This window comes from Centrocercus urophasianus, unplaced genomic scaffold (genome assembly GCF_019232065.1).
Source record: "Centrocercus urophasianus isolate 14NV4802_14NV808 unplaced genomic scaffold, USGS_Curo_1.0 seq_13, whole genome shotgun sequence".
NCBI lineage: Eukaryota > Metazoa > Chordata > Aves > Galliformes > Phasianidae > Centrocercus > Centrocercus urophasianus.
Genome location: NW_024884475.1, coordinates 40361117 through 40382128, shown reverse-complemented (window position 1 = coordinate 40382128; position 21012 = coordinate 40361117). Strand labels below are relative to the sequence as shown.

The 21012-nt window shown below is 48.0% G+C and overlaps 1 protein-coding gene and 1 long non-coding RNA gene across 2 annotated transcripts; one reads left to right on the top strand and one right to left on the bottom strand.

The window, feature by feature from the left end:
• The first annotated feature begins 3549 nt into the window (after window positions 1-3549).
• LOC122157002 lies at window positions 3550-11256 on the top strand. Its single transcript, XR_006167747.1, has 2 exons — window positions 3550-3618; window positions 10825-11256. It is a non-coding gene; the product is annotated as an uncharacterized LOC122157002 (long non-coding RNA).
• A 2484-nt stretch (window positions 11257-13740) lies between these two features.
• Window positions 13741-19091, bottom strand: PPP1R3B (protein phosphatase 1 regulatory subunit 3B). Its single transcript, XM_042812347.1, has 2 exons — window positions 19034-19091; window positions 13741-17165 (listed from the first exon to the last, which is right to left on the bottom strand). Exons 1-2 carry the CDS (start codon window positions 19045-19047, stop codon window positions 16274-16276), a joined length of 906 nt encoding a protein of 301 aa, XP_042668281.1. The 5' UTR covers window positions 19048-19091; the 3' UTR covers window positions 13741-16273.
• Window positions 19092-21012: the final 1921 nt, after the last annotated feature.

The window sequence follows — 21012 nt, the reverse complement described above, 5'->3', positions numbered from 1 at the left end:
GATGCCAGAACTTCAGTAACAAGCTCCCAGTATACTTAGTGACTCTGGGGGCTGATTAATTAAAAAGTGTTTTTTTTTCTTTGCCAGCACCAGCTGAGGAAGTAAAACCTTTGAATGGTGAAGGATTAATTCCATAGCCATTTTTACCTCTCCTGAGGTCACTGAGTCTCTGCACTCCAGTTTTGCAGTCTTTCAGTGTACGCAGCTGATGTCAACACTGTTTTGGATAGCAACGGTTCCTATGGTTTTCAGTAGGGCAGGCTGAACTCAGAAACATCCTATTTTTAAACAGGATTTAGGAATGAAGGCGTAGGGAGGGAAAAGGAGTCACTCAAGGTTTGATTCCCTATATGGAAGATGGTGAGATTCTGGCTCCAGTGCGGGTCTATCAGATGACTTCACAAAATGTCCACTGTGGCCTTAACATCTTGTACATGCCTTTGCTTCCCAGCATTCTTCTGCATTAATGTTTGGGTCCATTGACATGGACTGGGTTGGATTCTAGTTTCCCTGGCCTGCATGCATATCTAACTGCAAGAGCAGATGCAGAGAAGAGGTGCTGGTTCTTAGAACTTTGTAGAACTGATCTTTCCCATTCAGGCTACCCTCTGGTAGCCTTGAGCAGGCATGCAAACTTCCCTCTTCTCTGCTTCCTATTTCTTTATCATTCTGTTGGCATTCTGCCACCAAAGCCATTCCCACAAAAGACTGTGTTGCCTGTTTCCCTTTCCTTACGCCTTAATCTGCTTACATCTTTCATCCCAAAAACCTCTGATGTTCCCTGGGCTAGCTCAAAGGGCTTGCATGCTATCCTCAGTGGGTAGCCAGTTTGCCACCTCTTTTCACTGCTGTGTGTAGGAGCATTGGCCATCCCTTTGCTGTAAGATGTGTGTTGCCAGGAGTTAGGAGGGCTGCCACTGTCCCTGACTTCTCTTCAGGGCCTGCAGGTTCTGTTAGAGTTATCTCAGAGGAAGGACTTTGTGTTGCAAGCTCATGCAATGGAGAAAGAAGATGGGCTGTCTTCTCTCTAGTTTTCAGTGGGCAGTATTGGTGGTAGCTGGATGGTTGGACAAGATGATCTTAGAGGTCTTTTCCAACCTTTATGATTCTGATTCCTCCTGGGAGAAACCAAATAAAAGAGGGATTCACAAGCAGGAGGACAGATATCCTATGAATTCTCATCTGCGTCTAGCGTAAGGGTTAATAGCAGAGGAAAGGCTCTTGTGACAGATGGAGAAAATATGACTGCTCTAAACAGAGAAAATATTTAGAGCCACTAAGCAGTAATAACCCTGCCCTGCTTAGCAATGAGCAGGCTCACAGCCCAGCAGAGAGCCTTTCCAGACAAATCTCACTGAGACTTTAAGGTCTCCAGGGCCTGGGTCCAACTCTGAAATCTAGTTTGGGAGTCTCTGCCAGTGCTGTGAGTCAAGAAAGACTCTGACCTTGGTGCAGTTCCTATAGACTTTTTTCTTCTTTTTTTTTCTTTTCGGTACCAAGCCTTCTTTTCAGTTAAAAGCCTCCCTCAAGAGCAAACACAAGATCTCAGTCAAGTGTTTGGGTTTCACGTCTTGGGACTGGGCTACATTGTGGAGCTGAAGGAAGAAACTACCCAGTACCCCTTGATTGAGAGCTATATTGCAGCTCAAAGCCAGCTCCTTGGAGACAGAATATTAAGGCTGCCCTGAGAGCTGGGGTGCAGGTGTCTGTCTGCAGAGTCCAGACATTTGGGGAAATAGCTGCATTACAAAATGTCACAGCAGTGATTGTCCATTCACGGTCATCCAAGGAAGGTGTTCTTAACATACCATAGAAGCAATTTTGACAGAACATTATGCCTGTCTTTAGGGGTGTTTCCCATAGGCCTTCTGACTGGAGTTGCATGTGCTTTACTAAATTAATTTCGAAGGAATGGGGCTCAGCCACAAGGTTATTTTGCAGTCTTATGACAGTAGATCTGACTGGGAGCTGTTGTCTGGCTTCTGATCAGGGCATAATACAGTTGTTTTTTTTTCCACCGTTCCTCCAGGGAATGTGCTGGCAGTGTTGTTTGCTCTATGGATGAGAAATGTGCATCCTGCCTCACATCCTCCTACATGGAGCAAATAATGCTGGGAACCCACCTGGCAGATAGGCTTTCACTGGAGGTTACCTCTTGGAAAAGAAAGAGGATGGCTTCAAGAGCAATCTCCAGGGACATCAGCCTCCATGAGGCCCAGTAGGCTCAGCAGGCAGATGCATTTGGTCCTGAAGGCAGCCTGGCTTCATTTAACTGTGCCATGCTCTGCCCTTTAACTGTATGCCAAGCATTTCCACGAGGAGATGAAACTTGAGCGGCATCTTCCTCCCATTCCTGGTCGCACTGAAACCTGGGAAGGCTTTTTTGGCAAATACAATAACATAATTTCATTTCCTAGTAACATAGTGAAAATGAGAGCTGCTTTTGCTGCTGTAGGAGCCAGTTGTGGTTTACAGAAGAGAAAATACTGTTGGGAAGAAACAAGCTTGTCTCTGCATGGTGCTGGCAGGAAAGGGAGACACTCAGGCTCCAAGGGATGAACAGTTTGTGCTGGGTATGGTCTCACTGGGGGTCAGTGAGGTGTTGGAGTGCAGGCTGGATCCCTTACAAAGGGGGCTGTGGTCTGTGTGTGCAAATGAGTGCTGTACAAAGCGGGGAAGTTAGACCACACATCTCAGCAGCAAGTGAGCCCATGCAACAACATTCCACAAACCTGGCATGAAATTATAACCCAAGTTACCTTGCAAAAATTGGGAAGACATTCAGAAAGAAAGAAAAAAAGAGAAAAAAAAAAAGCAAGGGAAAATGTTGAGGTACAGCAGAATATTCAGGGAACGAGGCATCTAAACTGGCAGTTCTGAGGATGGAGGGACTTCCATGGCACTGCAGATCATGGGCAGGCATCTTGCCATTGTAACACCTTGCGTTCCCCAGGGCCATGATTCACACAGAGATGAGCACAAGCTTGCAGCTTGCTTTTGCTGGCCTTGGAGCCTCCATGCACTCCTGTGCCACTCTCATCACTGCAAGGTGAGAGCTGCCATTGAGGTGTTTGGGGTAGCAATTGCCCAGAGAGAGCTAAAGGCTCCTCTAGCCTGTGTCTGGGTACGGCAGCTCAGCTGAGTGAGGATTAATGACAATGCCATCATGGCATCCTCTGCAGTGACAGGAGTGGGCGCAGGGCAGAGAGAATATCATTGGTTAGAAATACTCCTGGAGGTCCAGAAATGTTTCCCAAGAACAACACAAAGAACCACGATATTCAGTGTGAAGCTGTATTGCAGGTCTGCAGCAGGGAGGGTTTCACGTGTCTCCCACTAAGGCCCATTCAATTGCACACACCACTGGCCTCACCAGGAGGCCCTGTGACACAGCCCTGGTGTGGTCCGTAGATTATATCTCACCTGTTATTAATAGCCCCATCTTCTCATCTCTCCACAGTACTCACAAACAGTTTTTTTTTCCTTCTTCTTCAAGCCAGTGATCAGGCAAGAAGCCAGGCTATTGAGCAGCACGCTTGTCACGTGTCTCACGTCACAGCACAGCTCAGCCTGCAGGAACATCTGCTTACCTGTGAGACCTCACAGGAATAACCAGAGGTATGGATCAGTCCCTGAGAGAAGTGGGGGGGGGACATCATGGGCTCCTCTACTTGCAGTGGGCTTCCAGAGGGCAAGTAAGCAGGGAAGAGGAGGCTGGGAAGGCAATGGGGCACCTATCAAAGTGCAGTCGCCTTTCAGAGGGATTGCCAGGGGAGAGTAGGGCAAGTGAGAGATGAGAGCCTTTGAGAGTGGCTGGGGAGTTGCAGAATTGTTTGAGTTGGAAGGGACCCTTAAAGGTCATCTGGTCCAAATCCCCTGCAATGAACAGAGATACCTACTGCTACATCAGGTTGACCAGAGTTTCCATCCGTCTGGGAGATGACTTGTTTTTCTCAACCTCACAGATGCATCCCTGTCTTAGTCTACTTTCAGCATCTAGTTTCTTTTCTGGTACATGCTTTCTCAGTGCCAGACTGCACCAAAAGAACAGAAAACACTTGCACATCCCCTTTCTGCCTCCATCTGGTTTGCTCCCTTCCAAAAGACAGGTAGCAGTGATCATCATTTCCCTGCTCATCTTTTCATGGAAGGGCAAAAATCTCTGTGCTATGCATGCCGATTTAAATAAGGGTCAGAAGGGGGGTGGGTGGAATCTAGGTCAGATGAAGGCCTTGAAAGCAGGTATATTTCCAGCCTCCCAATGACAAGGCGTTGGGTGGAATGCTGTTAATAATTCACAGCATGTGCATTAAATAGTGATATCAGGTTACATTACAAAGTCAGGTGCTGCTGGCTCTCCATTGCTGAACGAATGGACTTTGACTCCTGTGCAAACTGTTCAGTGCCTCATCAAATGCCAAGGGCCAGAAATGGCTGTGGCTTCTTCCTTTCAGACAGATTTGCTGAAAACTCACAGCTGTCTGGAGAGAGAGGCCTTGTCTATAACCCAGGCTGGCTGGAAATGTTCTTTTCGTGCTTGGGCACTTTAGTGCTTGAATTTTTTGCTAGCATTGCCAGGCACGGTTTATTACAGGCTCCTGTAGATAGCTTGTAACACCCATAGAGGAGATAGGATTTGTGGATTAAATATCAACTACATATAAACGAATTTCAGTGGGAGACCAGATTTGTGCTGTATGGTTCAGAAAACTTCCTGCTCTACGTGCATATGAAGATCTCGTGCTCAAATTTTTGGCTGCTAATCAGTGTGAGTGGGGTCAGAACCTGTGCTAGGCTCTGAAGTTCAAGCTTGTCATTTCTTTTTCACCCCTTATAATCAAGTTTCTCAGCTCCAGTCAGGTCACCTTCTGCCAATGATAGCTTTTGGCTGCATCTTCAGATACTGTGGTTTGCACATGCACAGCTGATAGGTAATTAGAAAATCACCTCGAATAAAACACCTGCTCCTTCTGCTAGATTTGCTTTTTTGGTTTAGAGGAGCCACTGACTTCAGAAGATTTGGCTGGGATCTCATACAGGCAAGTCATATATCATGGAACCATAGAATGGCTTAGTTTGGGGGGGGACCTTAAATCCCATCCAATTCCAACCCTGTGCTGTGGGCTGGTTGTCCTCACCAGCTCAGGCTGCCCAGGGCCCCATCCAGCCTGGCCTTGAGCCCCTTCAGGGATGGGGCACCCACAGCTGCTTTGGGCAGCCTCTTGCCAGGGCCTCACCACTATGTAAGTGCAGGCACTTTCACAAAGTCATTTATCATTGCAAAGCTTTAACTTTACACTTCTTTAACTTAAAGCAGCAGAACTTTAAGCAACGAAAAAGCAATCTAGCATTAGGGAAGGGAAAGGGAAGAGGATACTGTGGATTAAAGGTGAATTTGCCTCTCAAACTTCACATTACTTTGAAGTCCAAACAGCAAAGGTAGCATGCATGTAAACATTGCAGAAAATAGTATGATCAAGTTGCACTGTGTGGGTTAGAGTTTGTATCACTGCCTGACATTGCTGGAAAGAGGAAGGTACTCAATATATCTAGTTCAGTTACACATCAGCATGGGATCAGTGAGTCTGATGAGAGTGCAGGGAGTTGAAAAACAGCTCATCACCAAAATCTGGTGTCTGGAGTGAAATTCTGATCTCAAAGAAAATCCCACTCAAAAATATGCGTTAACCTCAGTGGGTTTGGTCTCATTTTCAAAACCAGAGGCACAAACGTCCTTCCTCAGATACTCTCCTGCAGCACATGGGCCAACCAGGCTTCAGTGGTTGTGTTTGCCTTTGGCTCAATTCCCAATGTGCTGACATCTTGTCCCAGCTGTTACGTGAGCAGTAGAAGGGGCAGGAGGGCTCTGTGGGTGTAGCAAAGAAAAGTGAGCACATTGCAGCCTAGAAGGCCTGTGCCCACCACCTTGCCTCCAACATGCTGGAGGCCAAATGCACGGAAGCCCCTGGGTGCTCCTTGCCACATGTGCTGCTTACAGGTGAACACTGGGCGTTTGTGCTGTGGGTCTTTCTGCTGACTCTTCCACTCCTGTTTTCTTACTATTGATGCTGAGGTTGTTTTCCAGCACTGCAAGCAAGAAGTAATAATTTCCACATAGGATGCCATGACAGAAGTACATGCTTAACACTCGGGAAGTGCTCCAAGCTGGCTGATCAGAATAGGCTAAGAAAGAGATTCCAAGAAAATCAGTCATCAGCAGAGGAAGATGCCCACAAAAGTACTTCTTGGCATCTTAACTAAAGCAGAAAGGGCTGCCTGACAGGTTAGCAATGCAGCCCTAAGAGAACTACAGCCTGGCCAAGCCCACAGCCCAGGAGACCAAGGGCAGTCCAACAGTGGAGCTTTTTTCACTCTGCGATGTGGGCCACTCTGTATGTGCAGCACCAAGCTGGGGAGAGCTCTGCAAACTACAATGGGATACGTAACAGAAACTGCCCCAAAACTGCTGAATAGGGAAATGTCATCCCAACCATTCAGAAAAAAAAAGAAAAAAAGAAAAAAAGAATGCAAAGAGACATTGGAAGCACTTTCGAAGTAGCACAGTCCCTGAGTCAGCCAGTCCAGAAAGGTCTTTGAGATCTAATTATAGTCTTCAATCAATGCTGCTCTTATCCATGCTGCTAATGAACATATATGAGGCAAGCAGTTCTGCAGCTCCAGGGTTTCTCGCAGTGGCAATAACAGCTTAGTAATAACTAGCAATCTTTCTTGATGAGGTCTCGCTTTGCCTTCTCTGAGTTTCCCAGCCTTGGTGCATGCCCTCAGGAGGTTTGCAAGCTGTAGTAAGATGTTCATGATGGCACAACCAGGCCAAAACACTGGGGAGGCTCTGGAACAATCACGTCATTCCGTTAATAGCACAGAGAGAAAGATAAAAAGGGCTGAAAAATGCCAGAGAGTTTGGAGCATCCCTAGGACCAGAGGGGAACTTCTGTGCTGGAGTCTGATCTGGGAACCAGCTTGGAGCTCACTCCTGCTTTGCAAGCACACACCTCTCAAAAGACATCCTGGAAGCATCTGGACTCAATTTTCACATGGCTGGTGACATTTCTTCTCTGCACTGCCTGGAGAAAGCTGCTTGGATGATTATTCATCCCCGCAATTCAGTAACTGCACCAGTCTGGAGCGGTCTAATCTCCTGGGGCTGTAGTTACTGCCTGGTTTGCTCAGCAGCAGAACTGCCCTGCACTGAACAGCCAATTGCCTGTGAAGTGATCACTCCCTCCCATCAATGGAAAACTTTGAGTTCTGGGAATCTCCCCAGGCCTCAGATTTTCAAGTCTTCTTTGTTATTATTGTTTTCTTCAGGTCTGTATGGCATCTGGAAATTCTCCTTGCTCACAGTTCACCCATTCTCCTTGCTGGGTCATTTGCCATTTAAAAAATCTAGCTGCCAATTAAGGTTCTATTGGGTTCAAGGCTCCTCATTGCTCTCATTGCCCAGTGTGTGCAAGATGCAGTGAGTTGCGTTTACTTTGTTATCTGTAAGATCCATACCCAAACTTAGAATCATAGAATCCTCATAGAATCACCGAGGTTGGAAAAGAACTCTGAGATCATCTAGTCCAGTTATCCACTTACCACCAATACTGCCCTCTAAACCATGACCCTCAGTGCCCCACGTTTCCTGAACGCCTCCAGAGACAGTGACTCCACCACGTTCCTGGGCAGCCTGTGCCAATTCATCACCACTCCTGAAAATATTAATTTCCCTAATAACTGACCTGAAACTCCCTCCACAACTTGAGACCATTACCTCACATCTGATCCTATTGCTCTTCCCACAAGTGCAAGATCAGGATAAACTCAAAATCAAAACTCATTTGGGTGGAAGATCAGTGATGCCTGTAAAGCTTAAATTCTTCTTCCTTCTTCATTTTATTAAGGAAACAGAGGCAACCCACTATTGGAATTTGCAAAGGGAGAAGCAGCCAAGCACGAACGCAAACTGGAGAGCTGAAAAGCAATTGCAGACAAGCTGGCTTATGACTTCCGGTGCATTTCAGAAGAAAAGAGCCTCTTCTTTCATTTGGCTGCAGTGAGAACTGGGTGGAATATTCCTTAGAATAAGCTAGACAGAACTGGCTTGCAAGTCTCTGCTTTCAGGTTATCCATCCAGACCGAGTGTCAGAAATGCAAATCCCCCGAGGGTGGAGCTGCGGGGTCCTGCCAGTGGCTTGCTTTTTCCAGACACTGGTAGAGACCTCATTTTGATAATTGGGAAGGATCAGGTAAAGTGCCTGCCATTGCTGATGCAAGAAAAGATGAGTAACTGCGTATGCTGTATCTTTGTGTCCCCATTTTGGCAAATGGATCACTGAGATAGGCAAGCCCAGGAGTCAGAGGATCAGCTGGGTTGAGCTGCAGTCCATTCCCAGCCCCACAAAAAGCATAGCTTGAGAGCTAGTTTAAGGTTGCTCAGAGGATCAGCATCTTTTGTAGTGTGACCATGCATTTGCAATGGTACAGCTTTAATGTTAAGCACGATCTTACAAGAGTATTTAGCTTCCCTTAGAGTGTGTCCAGGAGGGGCACTGAAGCTGTGAAAGGTCTGAAGCACAAGTCTGGTGGGGAGCAGCTGAGGGAATGGGGATAGTTCAGTCTGGAGAAGAGTTTCAGGGGAGATCTTATGACAACTGCCTGAAAGGAGGCTGTGGTGAGGTGGTGCCTCTTCTCCCTGGTAACAGTGATAGGACAAGCAGGAAGGGCCTCAAGTTGCACCAGGGGAGTTTCATGTTGGGTATTAGGAAACATTTATTCTTGGAGGATAGAAGTGCACTGGGACAGGCTGTCCAGGGATGTGGTGGAGTCCCTGGAATTGTTCAGGAAAAGAGTGGATGTGGCATTGAGTGACATGGTTAGTGGGCATGGTGGTGATGGGTTGATACTGGGCTGGATGATCTTAGAGGTCTTTTGCAACCTTAATGATTCTACGATTCTATTTTATCATTCCCTGAGGTTACTTGGAGCTGTGGCTTCCCACATCCCCTTTTTTTTTTTTTTTTTTTTTTTTTCTCTTTTTGGCTTGGAAGAGAGATTATATGGTCATTTGGAGATAAGTTAATGTAGTCAGAATTCGGCCACCTGCAGTCAGCACCCACAAGCCTGTCTGCCAAGCTATCTTTATGAGAAGACCTGTTTTGCAAATTTTGGCTCATATTTCTGCAAGAGCAGGGGTACCCCACCTGATTCATTGTGCCTAATGAGACATGTCCAGCTGGAGAGCAGTACAGCAGCAGGACAAACAGATGCATCTTTCAGCATTACAGTGGCTCAGACAAGGCCCTCAGGGGTCTCCTCTCCTTGCTAACACACACTGCTCTGACTTCAGAGGGCAATAACACTGCTTTCCCTCCCAGCTTCTCTAATGTAACCCTGAGTTGCCAGCTGGAGCCACCTCATAGTGTCCAGACCCAAAGTCAGCCTTGGGTTCTGGGGGTCCGAAGTGGTCTCAGAGGGGCTTTCAGGTCGTGTATCCATGTGAAGTGGGGTGAGTGGGTAAGCACTAAATCCAGTTTGGTGCGTAAAATTAACAATAAAAGCTTTGTGTACCGACCAAGAAATAGTTTCTCAATGTTAGAATAGAACAAGATACCTATTAGTAGAAATAACACTCATAAAACTGCTTGTCTGAACAAAAACTGTGTTTCCTTTCAGTAACACCAGAACTTAAAAAAGAAAAATGACTAAAACACTCAGTCATCCTGGTGCTAACCCCCACCAAGTGCATCCCTGCTGTCTTTGTGGCTCACTGTTTACCAGGCTGTTATTGCAGAGCTTTTAGAAGCACTGAAAGATTTGTGTGTAGATTCATTGGTTGTCTAAGAAATCGTGTTAACTTAGTACGGGTCTGCTGAAATTTCCTGCTTGGCTGTAAAACACTCAAGTGATCATTGTTGTGGGCTCTGATGTGAAGTTCTTGCGCAAAGGCTGCCTTGGGGGTGAGATAAGTTCAATAGATTTACTGATTTTAGTTTGTCTGCTATTTTGATTTGAACTGCTTGGAGATGGCTTCTCGGAGGAAGTAGTGCTGGGCTGTGATGGTCCTCAGCCCCAAAGGGAGACCTGTTTCGCTTTTGTCTAACACCTGCCTCAGTGACCAAGCGTGCTGCTGAGCAAGGGGTGAGGTGCCACACATCATCTTTGTCACCACATCACCTACAGATAAACAGAATCATAGAATCATGGCAGCTGGAAAAGACCACTAAGATCCTCTGGTCCAACCATCAGCCCATCACTGCCTGAACCCTGGCTCACCACACTATCAAGGTTGAATTCAGCTCAGTAGATGGATGGCTCTCCATAGATGAACCACACTGTGTTTCTGCTGGTCACCCAGAAGCCAGTTAATCACAACAAGCAGAAAAAATGCAGAAGCAGCACCTGCCAGGTGTCCAGGGGAGCATTGTGTGAAAGGTGGATAGCCATAAATCCTGAGTGGGACTGGAGAGGGCTTTTATATTTCTTCCTATAAAACTGCTTGTCTCTGTAGTACTGGAGTGTCACTGCACTGCGTGTCACTGAGGAATTACACTCCTGCTGGTAATGCAAAAGTTTTGTTCTGCCAGCGACCATAAAGATGGAAGACAAGCACAGCATTCCATGAGCTCCCTACTGCTGGATGTTAAGGGCTGGGAACAAAACGGGGGCCCAGGGGGATTGCTGTAAACATTGGCCTCTAGTTTGTTCAGATTGACCCCAGCAAGTATCACTGGAAGGTACCTTGTAGATCAGTTGTCTTCAGCTCAACAGTAGGGCTTTCTTGCAACCATATGGTAAATGAGGCTATACCCTTTGCTGCAGGATGTCTTGGGAAATGGCAAATACCTTACTGGATGTGAACAGCTGCTGCTGCCTTGGCCCAAACTGCACATGTGGTAGAACTTTCAGGCCTGAGATATTTTTGCCGTGTGGACATCTGCCTTGTCCCTTCACATCTGTATATCCTGAATCTGGTGAGGGCTGGAACAAACAGGTATTACGATAAGACTGCAATGTTGCTAAAAGCTCCTTTGATTTGTGAGAACCATGACTTTTCCCAGGAGAACAGTGCCGGCTAGGGACAAGGCACAGAGATTTGGTGGCATCTCCATCCCTGGGGTCATCAGCATCTTCATGGATGAGGTCTTGTGCAACTTGAACTGTCTGTGAGTAGGAGACACAGAAAGATCTCTTCGCATTGGAATATGCCCAGGATTGATCCATTAAATGTCATGGAAATGTCATATCATGTCATTAACTGCCATGAAAATGATTAATTACTATGGTTTTAAGAAGACCCCCACATTAGAAATAAGTTATGAAGGCATTTATAGATATATCCTGAAGGTTTCACTTTCTTATGTTCTTTTGAGCAGATTTCTCATGGGCTGTGAAGTTGGACCCTTCCCTCCTCCATAACTTTCTTTAAAGATAAAAGACCACAGAGCAGGGAGACCTGTGACTTATGCATGGGCCGGAGGGACTTGCCTGCATCCATGTTCCCGGAGCCAAAGCACTTAACTGCTCCTTGGTGACCACCCGGACTTAACTGCACCAAAAGGATGTGCCAGCTGCAATTATTTTCCAACAAAGACAATCTTTTCCTTTTTGTAAATGTCAGTAATAAGTCCTTAAGAACAGCTAACAGCCTGGCACATCACTGCTCCAAAGGGGAGGACAAGGACAGGCTGGGAGCATCCCCAGCTGCAGCAGGGTAGAACTTTTGCTGGCCAGAGCAGTTGGTTTGAAGCTTTCTTCCATCAAAAAGCAACAGGAGTATAAATAAGTTTTATTGCAGTAGTTTAAAGCCAGCCAAGTTGGCCCAGCAAGAGCAGAAACAAGAGAATAATTTGGGCACTTTGAAACCCACCCCAGTGCTGCTAACTTTATGGCAAAGCTGTGTGTGTTGCCGAGAGTTGGGTCTTCCACACAGCCTCCTCTTACTGCTCACAAATGTCCTTCCCAAGCTTAAGGTTACTAACCCCAAGCTCACCACTCAACTTGGTGTGGGATGGTTGTGCTGGAAGCAGCCTCACATTGAGAGAGAACGGAAAAGAGTAATACCCTGTTGCAGAGCATGAGGTAGGCAATACATAGCAATAGGAAGCCCTGTGGTACGTGTCTGAAAGAAAGCACCATGCTTCCTTCCACTGCTCTGAGCATGGGACGTGCCACCAAGCAACCACCTCTTAAATGAAAGCTCGAGGAGGGGAAGTGATGGAAGAAATGCAACTGCTGCTGGGAAGCAATGTGCTCTGCCTGCCTGCCCCCTGAGGCATCCAACCAGTACTGATGTCTGGTGCTCGGTTATCAACAGAGCCTCACTTTCTGGTTAAGCAGACCACAAAGTATGCTGGAACCCAAACCCGAGGACCCTCTTCTGCATCTGAGCAATCTCAAATAGAGCTCACTCAGCCTGTCACCAGGCTCGACACAGCTATGGCATGGTGAACAGACTTAGGAAACCAGACCCTCCCAGGGCCACTCAAGTCAAACACCTCAGCCAAGAGCAACGTGACTGCCTTGCTTAACTACATCTGTTATGAGGTGGCACAGGATACCCCTAAGGTTACAGTGGTGGGGAGCTTCAGAGCAAAGGCTGTTTGACACCTGCCACCAAGTGCTCTATAAATACAGTAAACCCAGTGCCTGCAACACCCGAGCAACCAGAGCAAAACCTAGAGGTCTCTTGGCCTTTCTCAGGTCTCCTCTCTTCTGAAATGTCTGCAGGCTCAGCTTGGACTTCCTTGTCTCTCAAAATGAAACTGCCACATGGGATTTTCAGCCACAATACTGTTACAGGAAATGCCTGACTGTGGTCACTTCACTCATAAACTTGTGTTCAAATATGGAAGTAGTACTGGCCTGAATTGCTTGTAGACATGCTGAGGCAGACCAAAATACTTTTCAGAGCTGTGTTGTTTCCCTGAAACCAGAAAAGCAACCAGATGGCCTTTTTTTTTAAAAAAAAAGAGTGTTTTGTGCTTGATTAACAGAACAGTAGTTAAAAAAAAAAATAATGAAGCACTTCCAATGGTGCTTAGCTATGGAGGTGATGATTTGGGAAGGGAGTGGCAGATGTTTGAGAAAGCAAAGTCCTTTGCCATCACCCTGTTTCTTCTTGGTTTAATTGCTGCCAGGCATGTGATTGCTTTGTGCTTTCTGCCCTCCCTCAGCTTTCCTTTTTAACCATACAGGTAAATGGCTAAGACCACCCAGAGGCAGCAGCCATTGCTTAAAATTCAGCATGTCACTGAACCTAGTGAAAGATGGGTGAAACTTAGGCCTTGCTGGTATTTCCACAAGAATTGCTCCTCTCCTGCAGAAGGGAAGTTTCCTGTGGATTTCTGACTCCCCTGCAGCAGGAAGCAGCTTTAAAGCCATCTCACCTCATCAAGATGCTTGTTTTTTTGTGATGCAGAGATCCCAGGCTAGGTAGGGGGGAGGACTGTGCTCTAACAGAGGCAAACCTGAAATAAATGCAGAAAAACCTGAAAAACCACTGCCCAGACAAGGGCCTCGCTTCTCTCCTTCTTCCCCTGCACTGCAGAGACTCTGGAAACATTTATCCTGGCAGAAGAACTGTGAGAATAGGCTACTCTTCCCTGCTTTCAGCAGCAGAATCCAATGCAGGTGCGTGCTCCTGCCAGTGCTACTTGCAGGAAGCTCACCTCCTGAGTCCAAGCCACCTCCCCACCCTCACGGGTATTTAAATAGGATAGGAAGGTACACAACCAGCATCGTTCCACCTTTATTTTAACAATCACATAAAAACAGAGCCGTGGTATTAAAAGACTTATTACATTGCAATTATAAAGTGCATTTTCCACTAGAAGGCTGTGTACAAAAACCTTTTTAAAAACAAACATGCAAAAGAACCCACAAGGCACTTCCAGGCATAGAGTGAGGAGAGCAACCCCTTACTTCTATGTTCACATTGACAATGGAAAAAGAGAAAAGGCCACAAGTAGTATTTTTAAACTACTATTGGTCAAATAGTTCCCAGCCTAGCTTTAACTTACAGTATAGCTGTTCTAGTTTATGTTCCATGCTCTTCCCTTATGCACACCGCTTCCACAGCCTGAAAAAACAGGCCCCATAAGGAGATCCACCATCCACAGCACCCCAGACACATGCCTTGTTTCGGCCCATGAGCAGCCCTCCCCAGCATTGGAGCATGCCAGGAGAGCACAGCTTCTCTACAGTGTCTTACAGCACTGACACCATTCACTAAATCCAAACAACAACAACAAAAAAGAAATCAGTGTCACTCAAATTTCAGTTTAAAAATGGGTTCAAGCCAAGCTGGGCAACAGTCCCTTCACAAGAGACCATAGCAGATAAGGGCTGACTCAGGAAGCTGTTTGAACCAAAGCTAATGAGCTTTGAGCTAGCAAGTAGATTTATCACCTGGAATTAGAAATCAGACAGAGTGACAACAAGCATCAATGTCAGGTTTAGAAAAAAGCAGCAGCTGAAGGCTATTCTTCTCACAAGCTCTTTCTTCCTTTTCAGCATTCAACAGTGATTATAGTATCCCTTCTAAGTTCGGGTAAAACAGCTTCAGTACTCTATACAGCAGTCTCCAGATCTAAAAGCTAGATTTAAAAGCTTATCAAGTAGTCTAGCCCACTGCATCTCTCCAGCCAATCTAAATGCTACATAGGCACCCACAAATTTATAAAGCTTATGCACTAGGAAGATTCCCTTGACCTCTACTCCTACAGAATATTCAGAACCCTCCCTTTGACTGAGGGATTACATTTTCTGCTCAGCTACCATGCAAGCAGCTTTGCAAGGCTGTTTGGCACTGAACAAGCTGGCTACCTCATCTCAGTGCAGCTATCTCATTTCAAAAGAGATGGCTCACATTGGTGATTTGTTCCACATCTGGAGGTGGCAGAGTAATCCCAAGTATCACATTCCTCTGCATTGGTGGGGTGAGCCACTTCTTAAGGCAAGAGCAAAACAAAGCTTAGACATTTCCAGGTTGAAGTGGCAGCAACTGCTACAGCAGCGAGGGAAGCACAGCATATTGATGTTCTTCAGTACAGCCACGACATCCTTGCACATGAGCAGTGCCACTCCATCTGCTGCCAAGCAGTTCAAGGCATGGAGTAATAAACCACTACACTTTTTTTTTTTTTTTAATTAAAAAAGCAACATCAATTCCAAAGCCTGTTTATCTCAAACCACTGATGGTGCACGTGATCCCAGCACTTTATCAGCCAAGGCACTTCCATCACAGTAGGTGCATGACAGCCACCTTCTCTCAGCATGACACTGCCATGTGCTTAGCTCCCACAACACCTGAGAAAAGCTGCTTGCATGGGCATCGTGCCAAAGCCCAGCAAGTCCAGCAGCTGATTCAAGTGTCCATCAAGGGACAAAAGCATCACTGGTCACTTGCAATTAAAAGAGAGGAAGGTTTTAAAGAAGGCAGTCAAGGCTGTCAGCCTACAGATGCTTTACAAGCACCATGCAGCTACAGCTAACCTCTATTTTTGGTAACACCAACCAAGCATATGATGAAAGCTTTTCAAGATCAGCTGATAAAACAACTGGTGACTAAGCATATCAGATTTTCCCCCACAGGCACATATGTCCCCTAATACAGCAGGCTGTGGGGTTACATCTTATCACAGTTGTATTCTCACTTCCAAAATATCTTTCCTGCCTCAAGCAGAAAGGGCTTCACACAAGGAAGTGCACAAGAAGATGGCTGCTCCCCATAAGCCAATCACTTCAACATTTCCTGACAGGCACAGGCCAACCCTTCAGGAGAGCCCTGCTGCTGATGTTGAAGTACTGCACACTTAAAAATACTAGAACATATTTTGGAAAAAAAAAAAAAAAAAAAAGAAAACCAACACCAAAATCCTTTAACACTAGCAAGCAACACAAACCAGCCACCACTACATAGCTTCAGCAGACAACCCAAGCACTGTAGTGTTTCCCTGGAGACTAGCAGCTTTACAGAAGAGGAAGGACTAGCAGCACTGAACAGGCAGGCAAGCAACATCTCCTTTTCTTTTGATCATCGGGAGAGCCAGCTATCTGACTTGAGACAGGGAAGGCAGCCCTTTATGGAGATGCATCCCTGATTATAAGCCAACTGCCAGCAGAGTACTGCACTTCTTTTTTTGATGGGAGGCTTACGCAGAGCTACATGGAGCCTCACTTCTTCCACCTTTCCACACACCTCATGTTCAGGAGGGCTACCACACCTGCAGACACCACCAACAGTCAGTCAGAACATTAGGTCCTTAGGTCAGTAGTAGGGCCCCAGCTTTTCGTATCCTGAATAGCTTGGCCACTCAGCAAACAGGCCATAGGCACACCGAGGACTCCCAAACTGGTCAAAGGCACTGCTGAAGTCAGGGCTGCACGGGGGGCGGAGGGCTTCCTGGGCAGACTTCAGTTCTGAGCGTATGATTCTGTAATTTGTGCCCCTGTTGCTGTCCCAGTACACCTTGCCATTGCACTCAAAGGAGATGGCAAACTCAACTCTTTCATGGGATTGAATTCCATCTGGCAAGCTGATGTCAAAAGAAAACGTGTCCCGATCTGATCCTCCGTACGTATCCTTGACATACTGGCACGGGTAATCTACAAAGTTTTTCCAGGTGTCAAATGTCATCCTGATCTTTACAGACTTTTCAAAAGCCAGATTCCTCACTTTCACTGTGCCCACAACAGACCGCTCCTTTAACATACAGTTTTCAAGGCACACGCAGTCTGTCTGAAGACGGTTTCTGAAGTCCAGGTAGTCTGCAGAGGGCTGAACGAAGTCCAGGACAAAGCTGTCCCTCTCTACTGTCGTCAGACTCACAATGTTGTCAATCAGTTCAGTGATGTTGAAAGGAATATCTAGAGGATCATCAAACTCTGAGAACACCTTCACCATTGTCAGAGCAAAGCCTCTGCTGTCCGCAAATGACACCTTCTTCTTCACCTTGTTGTGTGTGAAGGAGTTTTCTGCCTCTTCTGGTCCAGTCAGTACCGTCTTGCTGTTCAGCTGGATGCACGGCCGCAATGGCTTGTTTGGCTTTGGGGCAATTTTGCAGGCACACCTCTCTCCTCGCAAGGGTGAGGAGCACAGGTACAGCTGCATTGCTACATCCACAGCCATTGCTTGTTTGTGAGGAAAACAGTCTATTGCACTGAAAGATCAAAAGAAGGGGCAGTTTATGTCAGAGAAGCATTTCAATGACTTGTCAGATAGTTGCTACACTTCTCCCCATCCATCCTAAACAAGCTTAGCTTCCATCACTCCCCAAGTCCCTCAAGCTCTGTAAGAGGCCAGTACTTGCATGACTTACAGATGTGTTGGGAAGTACGCCACCACAGTGCTGTGGCTCAACTATAGCCTGTTGCATCTCTTGAAGGGCAAGCTGACTTCCCATTGTTTGCTACAGAGAGTCACCCTGTTAAGGTACATGCAGGCACTGCCCTTCTAAGCTTGCAATAGCAGGCTCTGGAACACTTCTGACCTAACCAAAAATCCATGGCTTGGTCCTGCTGATGCTCATCTTGCTCTGCACCTATAGAAGAACAACTTCCTTCCCTCTATGGTATTTTAAAAACAGATATCAGGCAGGCCAGAAGGTTTTTACCTCCATTGCAGAGTGCACATCTTAACCCACTTAGAGAAATATCAGCATAGCTAGCACAGGCAAGCTGTGTGATGTACTCAAGGCTGACAGAGGCTTTGGAAACAAGTCCTTCCCCCAGAGGAGCAGACTGTGTCTCTCCACCACAGCATCTCCTCCTCTAGCATCCAGCCCCCAGTGATACAGCACCATCCCTCCACGTATCCACATCTTGAAGTCAGACTACTTCCTTAATTAAATTCTCTGTTTGGCTGCAGACCATGTTCCAAAGCTGGTCTCACTGTGAGAGCTGCAGCAGCTGACCGCACAACGCACAAGAGCTCGTGCTGCCAAAGCCACACACAGCCAGCTATAGTACTTGATAGCTGTCCCCGTGCCAAGACAAAGCAACAGAGCTACTCTCTCCAAGTCTGTGCTTTACTTTCCCACCCTGCAACACCAACAGGGCAGCTCCGAGCAGCCCTCCATAGCATCCCTTCAGCAGTAACACTTGATTAATTCACCATGCACAGACAAAGGCTTGCTTCCCAACACACCCACCAGCTACCTCCTGTTTCTTTCCTGAGCCTTCTTTGAAGCTCAAGGGCACCTGCACAAGGACAGACAGCGGATCCACCTGTCTGCCAACACCAAGCTGTTTAGCTCTTCCTGGTTTCACCGACTTTCTCACATACTTTATACAGGTCATTTCCTCCTTTAAAACAACACAGCTTCCCACCAAGGCCAGCTTAACGTGCATCCCTTCCCAGCAGCAGCCATCCACCTGAACTCCCACTGAGCACTCAGGTTCTTCTGTAAGCCTCAGTAACTCCCAGTGTTTGACATTAAGAGGCAAGAAGCATCCTGCCCGGTTTGCATGACTTGAAGCACCTTCCAACTTGAGGAAGAGCTTCACCTTCCTATAATAGGATTCAGCACTTGCATTCATAAGTTTCAGCTCATTTCACACCCAGATCTCTCCTTTCTGCTCTCAAAGCCTGCTGGCCCTCGAGCCACAACCACAGCAGCCTCCCCCATCAGGGCTGCTGCCTTGAGCTCCCCACTTCGGAGACAGGAGCACAAAGGCAGCACCGAGAGCTGCAGCAGGAAAGGGAGCAAGCAGGGCAGACCGTTTCAGAAGGGGAAGGCTGGGTTCCACCCAGCACCCCCCTGCACTCACTCTTCCTTCCCTTACTTTAGGAATGGAAAGCAGCTCAGAGCAGAGCAATCGCTCCTGGGAGCTGAGCCCAGCCCTGCATCAGGCAGCCCCCGCTCACCCCACGCCAAGAATCTGGCTGCCGGCCCCTCTGCCACTCCGACCCCACAAGCTGCCCCTGTGACACAGCCCAAACGCCCGCCACCCCTTTGGGATACCTCCCGTGACATCTTCCCTGCGCGAAGCCCCTGGAGCACCGTGCCGGCCCCCAGGCAGCCCATACCTGACGCAGCGCATCGGCCCGCTCACACCCCGCCTACCCCGAACCACCACCACCGACGGGGCGGCCTCGCTCCGGACCCTTAAGGGCGCCGCCCGCCCCGCCCTCCCTTCCTGCCGGCCAATAAGCACGCTGGTAGAGCGGCGGGCAGCCAATGGGTAGCGCGGGGCCTTCGGCCTCAGCGGCGACGGGGCTGAATGGCAGTGTCGCCCGCGGCTGCGGGGCTGCGCTCGCTGGGCAGGGCTGAGGGGCTGCTGTGCGGGGCGATCGTCGAGGGGTTTCGAAAAGCCCGTTGGCTCCCAGGGATCTCCTGGGAGAGCTTACTGTGCCTGAGCAGGCGTTGTGATCCTCTCAGGTGTGAAGCTGGTGCGATCCCGGGGGGCTTTGCCGCCAACAAGCAGACAGAGGTGACAGGAATGTCCTGAGTCCTTCTCAGGGGACTGAGCTCCTCAACAGGGTGTTCGGTGTGCACAGAGGGGTGGGGTGGGATGAGGGTAACTCACACATTCCATCCCATGACTGCAGCTCTGGGGCAGAAATCCCAGGAGACGTTCCCAAATCCCATTTCCTGACAAGATTTAGAGCATGGAGTGGAAAAACTGAGCTTCTCACAGACACGAGAAAGTTGTCTCTGTGTAAGAGGCAATGACTGAGACAATGTTAGGAACAACCACCTGTGGGACCCAAGCGGCCCAGAAGGCCGTCCCAAGGCAGCGGGCAGACACAGGAAAGTGTTTCCAGCGCTGGAGTTGGGCAGCTCAACACTCCAGCAGCAACACCTCCTCCTCCCTCCTGTGAGCTGGGAATGGCGACAAGGCTGGGAGTAACAGCCTCTTGTTGGCCACATCTGGCTTCCGAGCGCACCAATGCGAGCAGTGCTGCTCTCCCACCTCCCTCGCGGAGCATAAAGGCGGTACTGAAGTGCCGACATTTGTTTTTAATTACCCGGTGGAAGCACGCATGGCTATTGTTAAACCCAGAGACTTCCTGCTGTAAAGCTGCCGCTTAATCGACTAGCTGTTCTGCAATGCAAAGCAATGCAAAAGGGTTGTGTGGAGGGGAAAGACCATTGTTTTAGCCTCTTGGTTCCTGCTTTTAGATAAAGGCAATGATAAGATCTAAGGAAGCTGGGGAGAGAAATCTACTGCAGGACCCTTGGAAATGTAGATTAGTGTTTTACCTGCCAGTGGCACTGTGGAATTTCAGCAGAGCTGATTAGTGACAAGGTCTGTGGCAGGGATGCAGCAAGGATTTACCCAAGACCAATGGACAGAGACCCCAGAAGGCCCATGGGTCTGCACAGCCATCTCCAGGCAGGGCTACCGTGGCCTGGCTCAGCACAGTGGCTCTGGGTGCGTTTCTGCCGCGTGATAGAAGCTCTGTTTGCCTTGAGCAGGGCAAATTGCTTCACAGCTGCTGCCTGCTGTTTGCCTCTGAAGCAAAGGTAGGTGGAAGCCAGGGCAGGGCATTGTGGCAGGCTGTGGACACAGGCTCTTATCTTTTGGGAGCAGAGATAATAACTATATTTAGCTTTGCACTGAGCCCTTGCACAGTGGTCTTACTGATTTCCCCATAGCTTTCCACCCCTCCTGGCTTTTGGGGGACAAGGAAGAGCAATCTTCCCCTTCCCTGCTTGCTGCATAATGTGGGGAAGAAGCTTCTCCCTGGGGAGAACATGCCCCATCCCTGATGGATGCCTCTGCGAGAAGGTTCCCTGTGTCCCCAAAGATCTCATGGTCTTTGTTCAAAGTGCAGGGCTCAGTAAGGACTCCTGGTCCTGCCACCCCTCGAGTTCCCACAGGGCTAGTTGGAGCGTTTCCTCCTTGCTGTCAGGAGCTCAGATCCCAACTGCCAGACAGGACAAGGGAAGTGGGACTGGGGCATTGTGCAACGTGCCCACACTGCAGTGGGCTGTGGGGCCAAGGCTCAAGGGCGAGTATTGTAAACCTGTGGGGTGGCTGACGTAACACCATTCCCTGAGG